Source organism: Asparagus officinalis, chromosome 1 (assembly GCF_001876935.1).
Source record: "Asparagus officinalis chromosome 1, Aspof.V1, whole genome shotgun sequence".
In the NCBI taxonomy this organism is placed as follows: Eukaryota; Viridiplantae; Streptophyta; class Magnoliopsida; order Asparagales; family Asparagaceae; genus Asparagus; species Asparagus officinalis.
The window spans coordinates 114,422,608-114,435,291 of NC_033794.1; the positions used below are offsets into that span (position 1 = coordinate 114,422,608).

At 38.4% G+C, this 12,684-nt stretch overlaps 1 protein-coding gene across 1 annotated transcript in view; it reads left to right on the forward strand.

Annotated features, from left to right (window-relative positions):
- Positions 1 to 11,317, forward strand: part of LOC109839799 — a 15,081-nt gene extending 3,764 nt beyond the window's left edge. The window contains exons 3-12 of the mRNA XM_020408296.1: positions 5,335 to 5,380; positions 6,100 to 6,173; positions 6,263 to 6,391; positions 7,408 to 7,618; positions 8,593 to 8,912; positions 9,159 to 9,293; positions 9,377 to 9,510; positions 9,643 to 9,737; positions 9,878 to 9,969; positions 11,138 to 11,317. Coding sequence (XP_020263885.1) covers positions 5,335 to 5,380; positions 6,100 to 6,173; positions 6,263 to 6,391; positions 7,408 to 7,618; positions 8,593 to 8,912; positions 9,159 to 9,293; positions 9,377 to 9,510; positions 9,643 to 9,737; positions 9,878 to 9,969; positions 11,138 to 11,317 — 1,416 coding nt within the window. The remainder of the gene's footprint in view (positions 1 to 5,334; positions 5,381 to 6,099; positions 6,174 to 6,262; positions 6,392 to 7,407; positions 7,619 to 8,592; positions 8,913 to 9,158; positions 9,294 to 9,376; positions 9,511 to 9,642; positions 9,738 to 9,877; positions 9,970 to 11,137) is intronic.

Consider the following 12,684-nt stretch of genomic DNA (forward strand, 5'->3'; position numbering starts at 1 on the left):
GGACTTGGTTGCAACCCACCAATGCCTAGAGCAATCCCCAACTTCGGAAACCACATACCTATTACCTCCCAATGATGCTCCCTTGGAAGGTCCCCGAATGCCTGAATGAACACCCCTCAGAAGACCCCTCGAATTATGGATAGAAGTGCCAAAATCCACCTCGGTCTTCTCGCTCATACTAATGGGTTCACAGGACTTCAAACTGCAGGTCAACGCACTCCTCAATAACCTATGCACGGCATTACCAATCAAATAACCCAGCATCAAACAACGCCACAGTCTAGCCGAATCTGATGAAGTCGTCATCTCCCTATCAATCTTCGTGCTTCCGAGCAAATAATACAAATTGCTTCTTCTGACGCCCTTCATCACAATCATGGACCCCGATGTGACCTTCAAACGTGCATCCATCAAGGTCACTTTATAGCCAGATGCCACCAAAGCTCTTAGTGAAATGATGTTATTCGATAACTGCGGAACGAACCTCACTTCTTCCAACTCCCGCATCATCCCGTCACTCATCTTAATCCGAACGGTACCAATACCACCAATAGAGCATGCATGTCCATTACCCATGAGCACAACATCCTCTCTTTCCAACTTCTGAAAGCTGGAGAACCAATCCCTCCTAGGACAAACGTGGTATGAAGCACCCGAATCCAACATCCACTCTGTAGAGTTGGCAACACAAACTGACGGAAGTACAGACAACGAATAGCCTGAAGAATCCGAATCTGAATTGTTGCCACTAGTCTTAACAACATTCACCTCTGAAGCTTGTACAGCTTTCCCCTTATTCTTCTCGGCTCGATCTAACTTTGGGCATTCAGCTTTCCAATGTCCATCCTCTTTACAAAAGGCACACTGATTCCTACGAATCCCACGATGTGCACCTCTAGACTGCGACCTCCTGCTTCGGTTTGAACCACGGCCATGAACTACTAATGCATCTCCCGATGCCTTCTCGGAGGACTCATCAACACTCTTCCTCAACTCATAATTCACCAACGCTGAGGTCACCTCCTTATAACTAACAGTAGTTCTTCCATTAATCATAGTTAGGACAAAAGTACCATAATCATCCTCGGGCAACGAACACAAAAGTAGCATCGCCTTGTCTTCATCCTCAACCATGATATCCACATTAGCCATGTCTGAAAGTAGCTTTGTGAAGTTATTAACATGCTCCCTAATGGAAACTCCCCTCTTCATCTTGAACTGATAAAACCTCTTCTTCAAGTGAAGCCGATTCTCAATGCTCTTAGTAAGATACTTTTCATTGAGTGTTTCCCACATATTCTTCACCGAAGTCTCGTTCATCACGTCATAAATAAGATCCGGCGTCAAGCATGACCGAATAACTCCACACGCCCTACTATTCATCTTCTTCCAAACCTTAGCTTCCATCTCGGCAGGTTTCTCTTGTAACTCAAGAGTCTCCTCCAAATTCTGAGCGTCCAAGGCGTCCATCACCTGACACCTCCACAATCCGAAATTAATCTTGCCGTCGAACTTCGGAACATCAATCTTCATGTTATTGATGCTCAAACTATGTATCGTCTTCGTAAGAGACGATCCCGATGTGCTTGTTTCACCCATATTGTCGATCTAATCTTCAAATAAGAATCCTTCAGCGAATCCTTCAAACAAGCTCCCAAGTCCAACCCGGAGCTCTGATACCACTTGTTGTGCGCAGCGGAAATTTCGGCAGCACCTCCGGTGCGCAAGGTGCACAACAAGAGATTAGATCACAATGAAATTCTCGTTTCTCAAAGGAAACAAGAATCAAAAAGCCAGATATCTCATCGAAGTGAGATATCAGCTCTTCCTCTCGTCAGCTCTAGGACTGCGCGTCGAGGGTCCTCTCGTCAGCTCTAGGACTGCGCGTCGAGGGATCCTACAAGCTATTACAAATCATGGCAAGAACACAAATTTTACGTGGTTCGGCAAACTGCCTACGTCCACGGGGCAAGGAGGGGGGAGATCTACTATTAGAGGGAGAGATACAACTTGGGTTTACAATCTCACAATCTAAACCCTCACACAAACTCTCAGATCCCTCATACAATTATCTCTCTTAAAAGGGGATGCACAAAACAAAGAACTACTACAAAAAGACTTTGCTTCTTCTCCTCTCAGTCAGCCGCCAAAATCCCTGTAGCTTTTGTTCTCTGTCTGCAGCAGCCAAAAGAAAACCCCGCACAAAACAATTCAGCCGCTGCCCTTGCACACGCCTCCAAGCTTTGCCTTTTTCTATTGCTGCCGCCAAAAGAACGCCCTCAACATGCACTCCTCCTTCGCTGCTCTTTCTTTTCTCCTGCAGCCGAAACAAAAGAACCCCCTCAACTTGCTCACCAAAACCCTAGATTAATAGGGTATTTATAGCAGCTAAATCACCGGGTGGGCCTGCTAAAGTTCGTGCCAAAGCCTTCACGCGACTAGGAATTTAATGATCTCATCGAAGAAGAGGTTAATAAATCAATAAATTAGTTCATAAAAACAGGCTTAAAGTATGTGCTGAAGCTTTCCTAACAACCTGGAGTTAAGCTGCCTCTATAGGCCCTCCTATATTCGGGTGGGCGAAAGATTAGCGCATTACTGAGATCAATGGCATGCGACAATGGTTGGGCTCGGATGTGGGTACGCAGCCTGAGACATATAATATAGGACACCAGGTGCCAATAACGAACATACCAGCAAAATCTGTAAAAGTTAAGAATCTACCAGGGACAGTCCGCCGGTATTAGCATACATGTAAAAACTATAATCTGTAGTATGAGCGCCAAAATTATTTTTCGATTTACATGGTTATAGGCTAGAACTTAAATCCCTGCGCTCATAGCATCTGTTTATGTTTCTTTTATTAAGCTGGATTTCAATCTATAAAGTCGCTTCGCCTTTCCTTGAACTAGCCAAGTTACTAGGCATACCACAACCAACCTGTTCAAATCTACTTCATGAAGATAGGTATCTGGTGGCTAACATAACGCCAGTCTCAACGTCACTAAGTCCTGCATAGATCAAATTCTGACGGTGATAAGTATTTCACCGAGATATATGTTCCAGATACACATTCGGTTATCCACCCAAGTTCTTTTGAGACTTACTAAAGTCTGCCTGTGCTTTACTCACAACCTTGCAGTAATAACTCCCTCCAACTGGTGCTGGCGGTGTACAGCTTCAAACCTTCTCGGATCGTGTCATACAATCAATCGACCAGATCATGGATCTCGTTATTCACCGGAAGGATCTCAGAATGAAGTGTGACCAGTGCTTCCCAAGGTAGCTCCGATCCCTCGTGGCGCGCGCTGTAGCTGTAACTATTCATTCAATTGAAAAACCGAGCACCAATGTGCTGCTTCTCGGGCTGAATTGACAGCTAGAATTCTATGATCTTCTTCTCTCCTTATCAAAATGCTCTAGTTTCTATCAAAGCGCAGCATCTTAGGGTAATTACTCGCGCGCATGAATTTTTCTCGTTTAAAAAATTTTAAGATTTTATGTTCGTGATGACTCCACTTCTCTCTCTCAATTATACAGAAGTTTACTCAATTATATAACACTCACTTTAATTCAAAAAACTTGTGATACATTTCTTGAACATATATCGTAAACTTCACCTCAAATTTATTATGCAACTTAGTGGACTTGAGACTCGTTTTAGCACATACCTAGTTCATAAGTATGATTTTAAAGGGTTGTTTGGGTATCTAGTATTCTAGTTCAGAAACGAGCGACTTTTTAATTTATAATCCACTTGATAAAAGAAACATAAAATGGTATAAGGATTTTAGTTCGCATAACATGTGAATGAAAAATAATTTTGGCCTCATATAGATTATTAGTTTTTACATGTATGTATATGCCGTGTCCTTGTATCCTAACTTTTACAATTTTGCTGTATTTCGTTATGCACCTGTGTCTATATTTATGTCTGCACCTGTACCCATGCAACATAGTCGCTGCCATTGTTAGTCATCTAATCTTTTCCCACCGAAATAGGGATGGCTATAGAGCACAACTCAAGGTTGAGAAAGCTTCAGGACATACTTAACCTAGTTTTTATGACTAATTATTATTTATTAACCTCTTCTTGATGAGATCATTACAAGTTCCTAGGTATTGCAACTACGAGAAAGTGTTTGCATGTCATCAACCTTGACCTTAATTTAGTGGTTTGTTAGATTTGCATGTCATCAACCTTGACCTTAATTTAGTTGTTTGTTAGATTTTTCTTTTTGGTTATGCGAGTTAAGCTTGCTTTCCAAAGGTTTAACCCTTAACTTACCCTAAACCAGGAAAGAGTCTCGGTGAGTCATATTCATCTTCGAGGCACAATAATTAACTGGTCACCTAACATGATCTTCTGAGCACAATGCATTTTTGGTTGTCGCAACCAGTGTTGTCAATGCGCGAGGCGCAATGCGGGGCGCAAAGCATCTTTACGCACACATGCGCAAGGCACAATGCGATGTGTGCGCCCGAGTGATGCGAGACGCACACCGCACACAAATTTTCAAGATATATAATCAAGCACGAATGAACATGTTTAGGAATTCACATAAAAAATATATCAGTATAAATAATATCTTACTACAACACCACAGTATAAGGTCTTAATTTCTAATGCTAATGCTAACACAAGATTGTAGCAAAATTCATAAATTCTCAAATCAAGACTGATATCCAAACAAAGGATTAGTTATGGTCCTCAATTGAAGACCACCAAAAAGGCCTAATGGATTTATTTTGCTTTTTTGGGATATGGATTATCGAGTATAAAGACTTGATTGAAATGTTAACAAACAAAACTATATGAGAGTATGTACTACATGCACCCTGCGCAAAGTCAGGATGTATGTGAGGCACAAAAGGCGCTACTACATCAGATGCGAGGCGCTTCGCCACCGCCCCGTATTGCAAGGCGCATGAGGCGTAGCGACGTGCGCGTGCCTTTGAAAACACTGGTCGCAAGTGATCCATTTTCTTCATTGTTTATTTAGTATATGTTAAGTCCATCACCATTGCAACCGACACTAATTGTCTTAAAATTTGATTTACTTGACTAGGCTAGTTCACCCATCAACTTTGATATCATTTACTCTTCGCCATGGCATTGAGATTTAGACAATATTATGTAACTCAATACCCTCCTTCTTGTTTACCTAGACACAAGGGTGGATGATTGTTGTTTTAATATTCTCATTTTTCATATATTCCTGGAAACCTTGGAAATAGGTTGCTTGCTGTCTTAGAAATAGATTACTTTCTATCGTCTCCCCTGAAGTTTTAGATCTTTTACCACCATGTTTCTGATTAAGATGCATTCAACAGGAGCAGCTATCATTACCAATGTTATCACGACTTGAATCTCTTGCAGGTAATGTTTCAGAAACAATTCTAGTCACTTCTTTTGGGGCATATGAGCATGATATATATGTCAACTTAAGTGGACCATCCACCAAAGTTTCTATCCATTGATGGTACCTAGAGATCCGTGCATCATATGAAGAAATTTTTTATCAATGGATAGAAACTTTGGTGGATGGTCCACTTAAGTTGACATAAGTTTTTCTCTCTCTAGGTACCATCAATTATTAGATTCCTGTCATACTTTTTTTATACTTCTTAGTGCCTATTTCCATGGAACTTGAAGAAATAATTTTTACCGAAGGACAGTATATTACTTTTTACTTACTATATCACTTGCAGTGTTCAATATAGTTTGACCTGATCACGTGACAATGCAATATTTTAATTTTTACCTAGGCAGACTTTTCTTTACCGGATTTGTGTATTGAATGAATAAATCTACTTTATTCATGTGAACTTCGAGGAAGGTGGATCTGATTGATCTAGTTTGCGCAACTCTACGGCATCCTCTTCATCACTTGGTTTCACATTGAACCCCACTGATAACTTTCTTCCTTTTTGCTTTTTCTTTCTCTTTATTTGTCTTTGTGGAGTTAAAAAAAGCAGCAATTTACAGTGTCTGGTTGACAAGCTAGCTGCATAATGTAGTAGATATTTTCTATAAAAATTTAAGCAATTTATTCCTGGTCAACTGAGCGCATCCATGCTTGCTTTGTTTGGAGTCAGGTAAAGAGAAGAAACCAGTTTTTGGTGCTTATGAAGTTAATTTGAGGCAGAGAAACACCTCTTCATCTAGTGGGGCATGTCTAAGTGGATCTCTTGTTATTTTTCCCATTTGTCCACAGTCTACTAGTTTGACATGGTAATTATGTGTACATGCTATGGCCAGAAGCTCGAGAATATCTCTTCTGACTCCGTGATTGGTGTGCATGCTGTCCAAGATGGGAACCATGAGATTCAGCCTCTGTCAAGTAATGATCACCATAGTGAATCTGGTGATGATTCAATTTCTGATGAGGTAAGTTATTACAATTATTGTTTTATTTTTGTATGTGATCCATTCACTAACCTTACATTATTAGTTTAAGAACTTAGATTAATACTCTATATATAAGAAACAGAAACAAATATTCTACAACATTTTTATATAATATATTTCCGAGTCGTTTCGTGACTCCTTTATGACATGTATTAATTTCTCATGCTTACTAATCGTCAACCATTCTTCTATAGTGCTACCGCTATTTACTACAATAGGTCGTTCCTATTAATATTATGATTATACTATGTTCTGTAGCTAAGCAATATGCTCTTTCTACTGACATTGTGATTATCCTATATCCAATATGTTTGGCAAAAATACATACATTAGCTAGACAAATTCAGCGAGGCTTGGAATTTCAATCTCTCAATCAGCCATATATTAGCTAGTTGCCTGTTTCCCTTCTGCAAGTTTTGGTTACCTTGTTAAAGTTAGCTTGATATTGTCAATCTAACTATTTGTCAGATATGATCCATGTAGATTTCCCTTCTTTGCCCATCATATATCTTCAATGCTTTTCACACTCATGGGATTCACTACGGTGTACGAGTCTCAGTTGTTACGATCTGATAAAAGTATTAATCGAAACTTATAGCTGACAAATATCTTGATATGAATGCCTCGATAAGCTGACTCCAAATCATTGGTTTGAGAAACTCAAGAGGGGTTATACATTGATATTTTGCCTTCAAAATTTAACTTCCTATAGGTAGATGATATTAACCGTCATTATATAACCTATATAATTTGGGGAAGTGACTATAATTAGTATTTTTGGCATCAGCTGTCTTGTGTTGGGATGATTTTTAGAATGGGAATACGCTTTGATAAGGGAAGCTTTTTACGAAATGCTATGCTCCAAATGGGTGGGAGGATGTGTTTATTTTATATCCCTTTATAAAATTCACTGAAGTTAGCAAATTTGGAAGTTGGAACATCTATATCTTTTAAATCCAACTCCATTGAAGCTCTTCTTCGTTGGGATTCTGAAGGAGAATGCTGTGCTCTCAAAGTTGTCTGCCAATTATGGAGCTGCTGCAGTTCAGACTAATAGACGGCCCAATTTGACAAGTCCAAAGCAACCTGATGCATGCACATGGTCTGCTATTATTGAAGAAGCCCATGAGTTGGCTACTGTGTCTAAAAAGACAGAATATTGTCCAATTACTTCTGAAATGTCTGAAGTGAGAGGAATTCATACAGGTACTACATATTTCATTTTTTTAATCGTCAGTGTATTTTCATGCTTTTTGCAATACAATTTGATTTTAAATCAAAAGGAATTACCTCTAAAATAAAAATAATGTCTTTTAAGAACCTCTAACTCATGAATCTTGATATTGTTTTACTCCTTTGTAGAAAAGCTGTTCAGTTTATATTTGATGCAAAATGAGTTCTAAGATGCATGTGGACGGACATGAACAAAGTGAATTATCCAACTTATTGCATATATGTTTGGTAGTTGGTCATATTATGCCTTAGGAGGTATTAAATAAAACCTTTTTCAGTATAATATGTACATTCATACATATGTGTATACATTCTTATACACAGATGAATGCACGTCCATATATGGAAATCTTCATGTGCATACTAGTTATCAAAATAATATTTGGGAGTACTCAAAAACAAACCAAACTTTAGGTAACCACACTTTTCATCTTGATCTAGGCATCCTAAATAGCCTAAGTCTCAGACCAAGACGTATCCAAACTTTTATCCATGCATCAAACTGTATCTCTTTTCTCCATCTGAAATTGCATTTTTTTTAAATTATACTTTGGACATAAAAGAAGTTCTCAAAAGTCAAACCTCCTGATTTCTCATTCACAGATCAATTTGGATGTGCTAAACTGAACAATACATATCATCTATGAGATGATGAATTATCAAGTTCTTAGAGAAGTTCTCATTTGAAGTTTCCACACACACATGCGAGCATGCACGCGCACACACATACACTTGGGTTACTGGGAATGTGTCATATCAAGGGTGGGACTTACAGCTAGGATTTAATGCGTTATATGTATATATACACACCGGATTATTATTAATGTCATATCCTAGGTGGTTAGAGTGCGAAAATTAACATATTTACATATCCTTTGAAGTGTTTGTCATATACTTTTTCTTCTATATTCTTTTTTTTTACCGTTTAGTGACTGCTTCTGTCACAGGTGATAAAGGAAGTTCCAGACCCAAGTTTTCTTTTCGTTCCCTGCCACAGAGAGGAAACAGTTCTGGGCATACTGCACTAAAGGATAGAAATGAAAACCCTGTCAAATATGCGACTGAAGGCCCTACTTTATTCAATAAGTGCGAGCATGGAACTGTGGGAGATTTAGTAGCTGAAATGTTTGAAAATCTTCATGAAGAAAGTGACAAGCTACCTATGAAGGTTGCACCCTATGATCAAAGAAGTGAAGTACCTTCAGTGGCTGAACTGCTGGAAAATTTGCAACAAAAGGATGAGCCATCTACGGGGCCTCCAAATTTGGTATGCATTCCTAATTTGTGTTTATTTGACTGCATAGTTCTTATGATTTATATTCAATTCTTTCACATCCACATCAACAAATGGATGTTCAACATTTAAGCAACGAGATTTTGTCCAAACTAATCAACTCCATCTATTTTGGCAAGTTGTCATGTCAGATTATAAGGAGTGAATTACTCACAATGAGAGACACATTATGAACTTCCAATGTTACAATCTATCTGAGATATTCATTTCTTTTTACAGTTGCCTCAGAATATTAAAGCCAAGGAAAGAAAGATGCAATATGATAGAAAGAGAATATTGCCTCATCTGGGTGGTAGAATTCTTGACAGTGAAGACTCCCCTGAATTTTCAGGTGACGAGTCTAGTGATGATGAGGTACATCTCTAACACGTGGCCACTGCTTTCTATATGCTTATATTTTATTTGTTCACTGCTAATTTTAGTGGCTTCTCCATTAGCATGATAATGATCACAGGCATTTATATGTTGCAACCCAAAATGTTAAAGGACACACTATGGCAGATCTATTTCAGGAAGCTTTCAGTAAATCGGAAATAGAGGCTTCCCCTTATCCAACAGCTAAACAGACAGGGTGAGCGTCGATTCTAAAATGCAGACTTATTATAATACATGTATGTCTGTGATATAATTGAGGTACTTCTAAGCACCATCATTTTCTATACACACGGATACGCACATTATCAGATATATACCTTTTATGCAGGATTGGATATCTTGGGAGGTTACAACAAGTATTGCAGATTGAAAAAGATAGGCATCTGCAATTCTTAAAGCACTCACAAACAGTGAGAAGCCCTAGTAAGAATTAGCATACTCTTAATTTTTGATTGATATTTTATATTCTAAATTTGGTTGAGACCATGTAAAGTTTCACTTTTGCAAGATTGGTTTCTGCGCAAATAGCATGTTAATTCCATTTTGTGAATCTTGTTCTTCAGATGACTCAGAGTGCTTGGATGTGCAAATTTTGACAAGGTTTTTAGAGGCGAAGCTGACAGTTTGCCAATGCTTACTTGGTGAATACCCTAATGTCAGTCTTGTTATGCTAGTTATATCATTGTATATATGAAATATTCAACTAAGTTATGCTGGATAACCTAGCTTACTTTTTAGGCAAACCTTATGATGGTTTGTGTGAGAAATTAATGACCTTACTTTTGCTGTCTCTTTCCTTTTACTTTTTCTGGAGCAAACACCCATGCCATGTAATTTGCAAGCTAGTACAGACTTTATTTGGCTGGCCGCTGGTAGGTCACATTTGAAATAGGCTTGAATTTTACATTTCTCTGGTACTTACGGAGATCTAGATTCCAAGTTTCTTATACAATAAATTTAATCCTTGCGTAGAAACTCTCACTGAGTTTTAATTCAGATCAGTGGACAAGCACTTAATTAGGACCTTTGTATTTTTTTTTTTTTTTTTGATATGGCTGAAAGCTTCAATGATTGTGAAGTTGCTTCATTTAAACTTTATCTATAGATGTCGGATTGCTGAAATTACCAACAGTTCTGTTGTTTCTGATACTTCTTCACTTTGAACTTGTTGCAATTTGGACAGTGTGCAAACTATAAGCTTTTGGCTCATGTAGCATGTTTGTTCCCAGATATCTGTCTAAGATAAGAGACTTGCCTCCTACCTTGTCTTGCTTTGGTGTCCCAGCGTAAATTCTTACTTAGATGCTTCTTATTGTTATTCCACTAAATGTTTGCTGTATCTGCCATTCCTCCTTTTATCTCCCTCAAGTATGCTTTGATCATTAGTAAATTTAGTATACAATATACTATTCAGGTGGCACTGCATTATGATAATTGTTGTCTCCTAGAATTTTGTAGTTGAGGTGATTAGTCCCACAACCTTTAAAGCAGATGTGACGATCTAATCGCTGCAGTACTCTATATTTTTATTAAGTTTGAGGATATATACTCTTTTCCTATGTTGCTTGGAGGCCATTGCTTTCTGGTAAAGATACATACTTCTATTTCTGCAGGCTTTACCTTCTGATTGCTTTCTCTGTCTGGAACAAAACATCTTTTACTGTCATTAACAAGTCTACTTCTTGCCCTTCCCTGCATACTCTTCTTTCTTTGTGTAATGAGAACGCAAAGGGTTGAATGATATAGCTATAATTGTGTTGGTAAATGAGAATTGTATTTTCTCTGTGGTGCTTACACATGATTTTGTGCAATTTTTTTTGTAGAATTCCCAGTCTGATAGGGCCACCATCAAATATGCAGCTGTTGTGGGAAGCACGAAGAGGACAATTATTTTCAGTTCGAAGATATGTGAAAATGTGGAGTTGGTAGTTGGAAACTTTGTTCGCATCCACTCTCCATGGTATGACTTGATAGAATCATGCTTTCTGTTTCCTTTCCATTAGAGCTTTTGACTTGGTAACAGAAGTGAAAATATATTTGAATAGTGTTTAATGAGCTCAAAATATTTTATTTGATATATGATATTGGTGTTGAATTTTAAATTAGAAAGCATTGGTCTGGAGAGGGTCGTAAGTGATAATAATAGTGTTAAACACTTTATACCAATAGGATATGGGAAAATACAATGACCAGAAATTACAAGACTTCTCCATTAGCTAGACCCGTATAGATTCCTGTCCATTCTGCTTCCATTACTGTGTAATTCAAGCTACTAATTATTTCTTTTTTGTTTCCTCAAAGTTAGTTTCATTTGTTGGTCTCTTGAGATTTAAAATTTAGGTGTTTGCAGTTCATGCAGTATGGAGTTTTGCATATCCAATTGTAAGCAATCTAGTTACTTCATATGAGATGCTTGATTTTGTTGAAATTCAATTATTTTTGAATCCTGTTTGATTGGAGGCATTTAGAATCTCATTGTGTTACTTAATTCGTGCAACTCTCTTTAGAGCGTGGAATTATTATTGACATGTTTTGCGGTTACTTACTTTTTGGCAGTGTGCTGGGAAATACACTGTTAATGATCTTGTGAAGCATTTATTACTTAATAATTGGACGAGACCAGGATATCTTTGGATAGTATCAACAATGAACACCTAATGAAACAATGAAGATCCATTGACATATCAATGTGAAATCCCAGGGTAACACATGGGTTTACTGAAGCTCAATGAAAGTCTTGTAGAGAACTGGAAAAGAAAGTTATTAAAATCATTATCCAGATCATTGAGAAGTGTTATAGTTTGGAGAGAAAAGAGATTATTGGAGAGTTATCCCCTCACTCTATACTTTATTTATAGAAATGGATTAGTTACAAGTTAGTCTCACAACACGGAGAAGCAATTGTGAGACTGCGAGAACGTACTGCCACTCCCTCCTTCTTTGCTAAGCACTAAACCCCCCCTGCATAGCTGGAGGCATATATAGTCGATCTGGCGCAGGCCCCGAGTGTTCGTCAACTAAAATAAAAGTCAAGTCCGCCATGTTTTGAGCACAAGGTAGGTTTTTGTAAGAAATGTCTGTCAAACCTGATTCCTGGCTGAGTTGTGCGATCACGTGATTTTTTGGCCCGTTATGATTGTTACGTCCTCGTCGACGGGGCCTTCTCAGCGGGGACTACGATGGCATAGTGTGAACGTTCAATGTGTCGCCTTGGTCTTCTCATCGACGGAAGCACCGGGAGATTCTCAGCAGATGGTAAATTGCTAAACTTTATTTGCTTGCTCGATACTACAATCCATCGGGACGATCTCTGGGAGCGGCGAGGAGCGCGCAATGTTTTGTTCAATATAGGGTCTGCTATCCAAGCCAT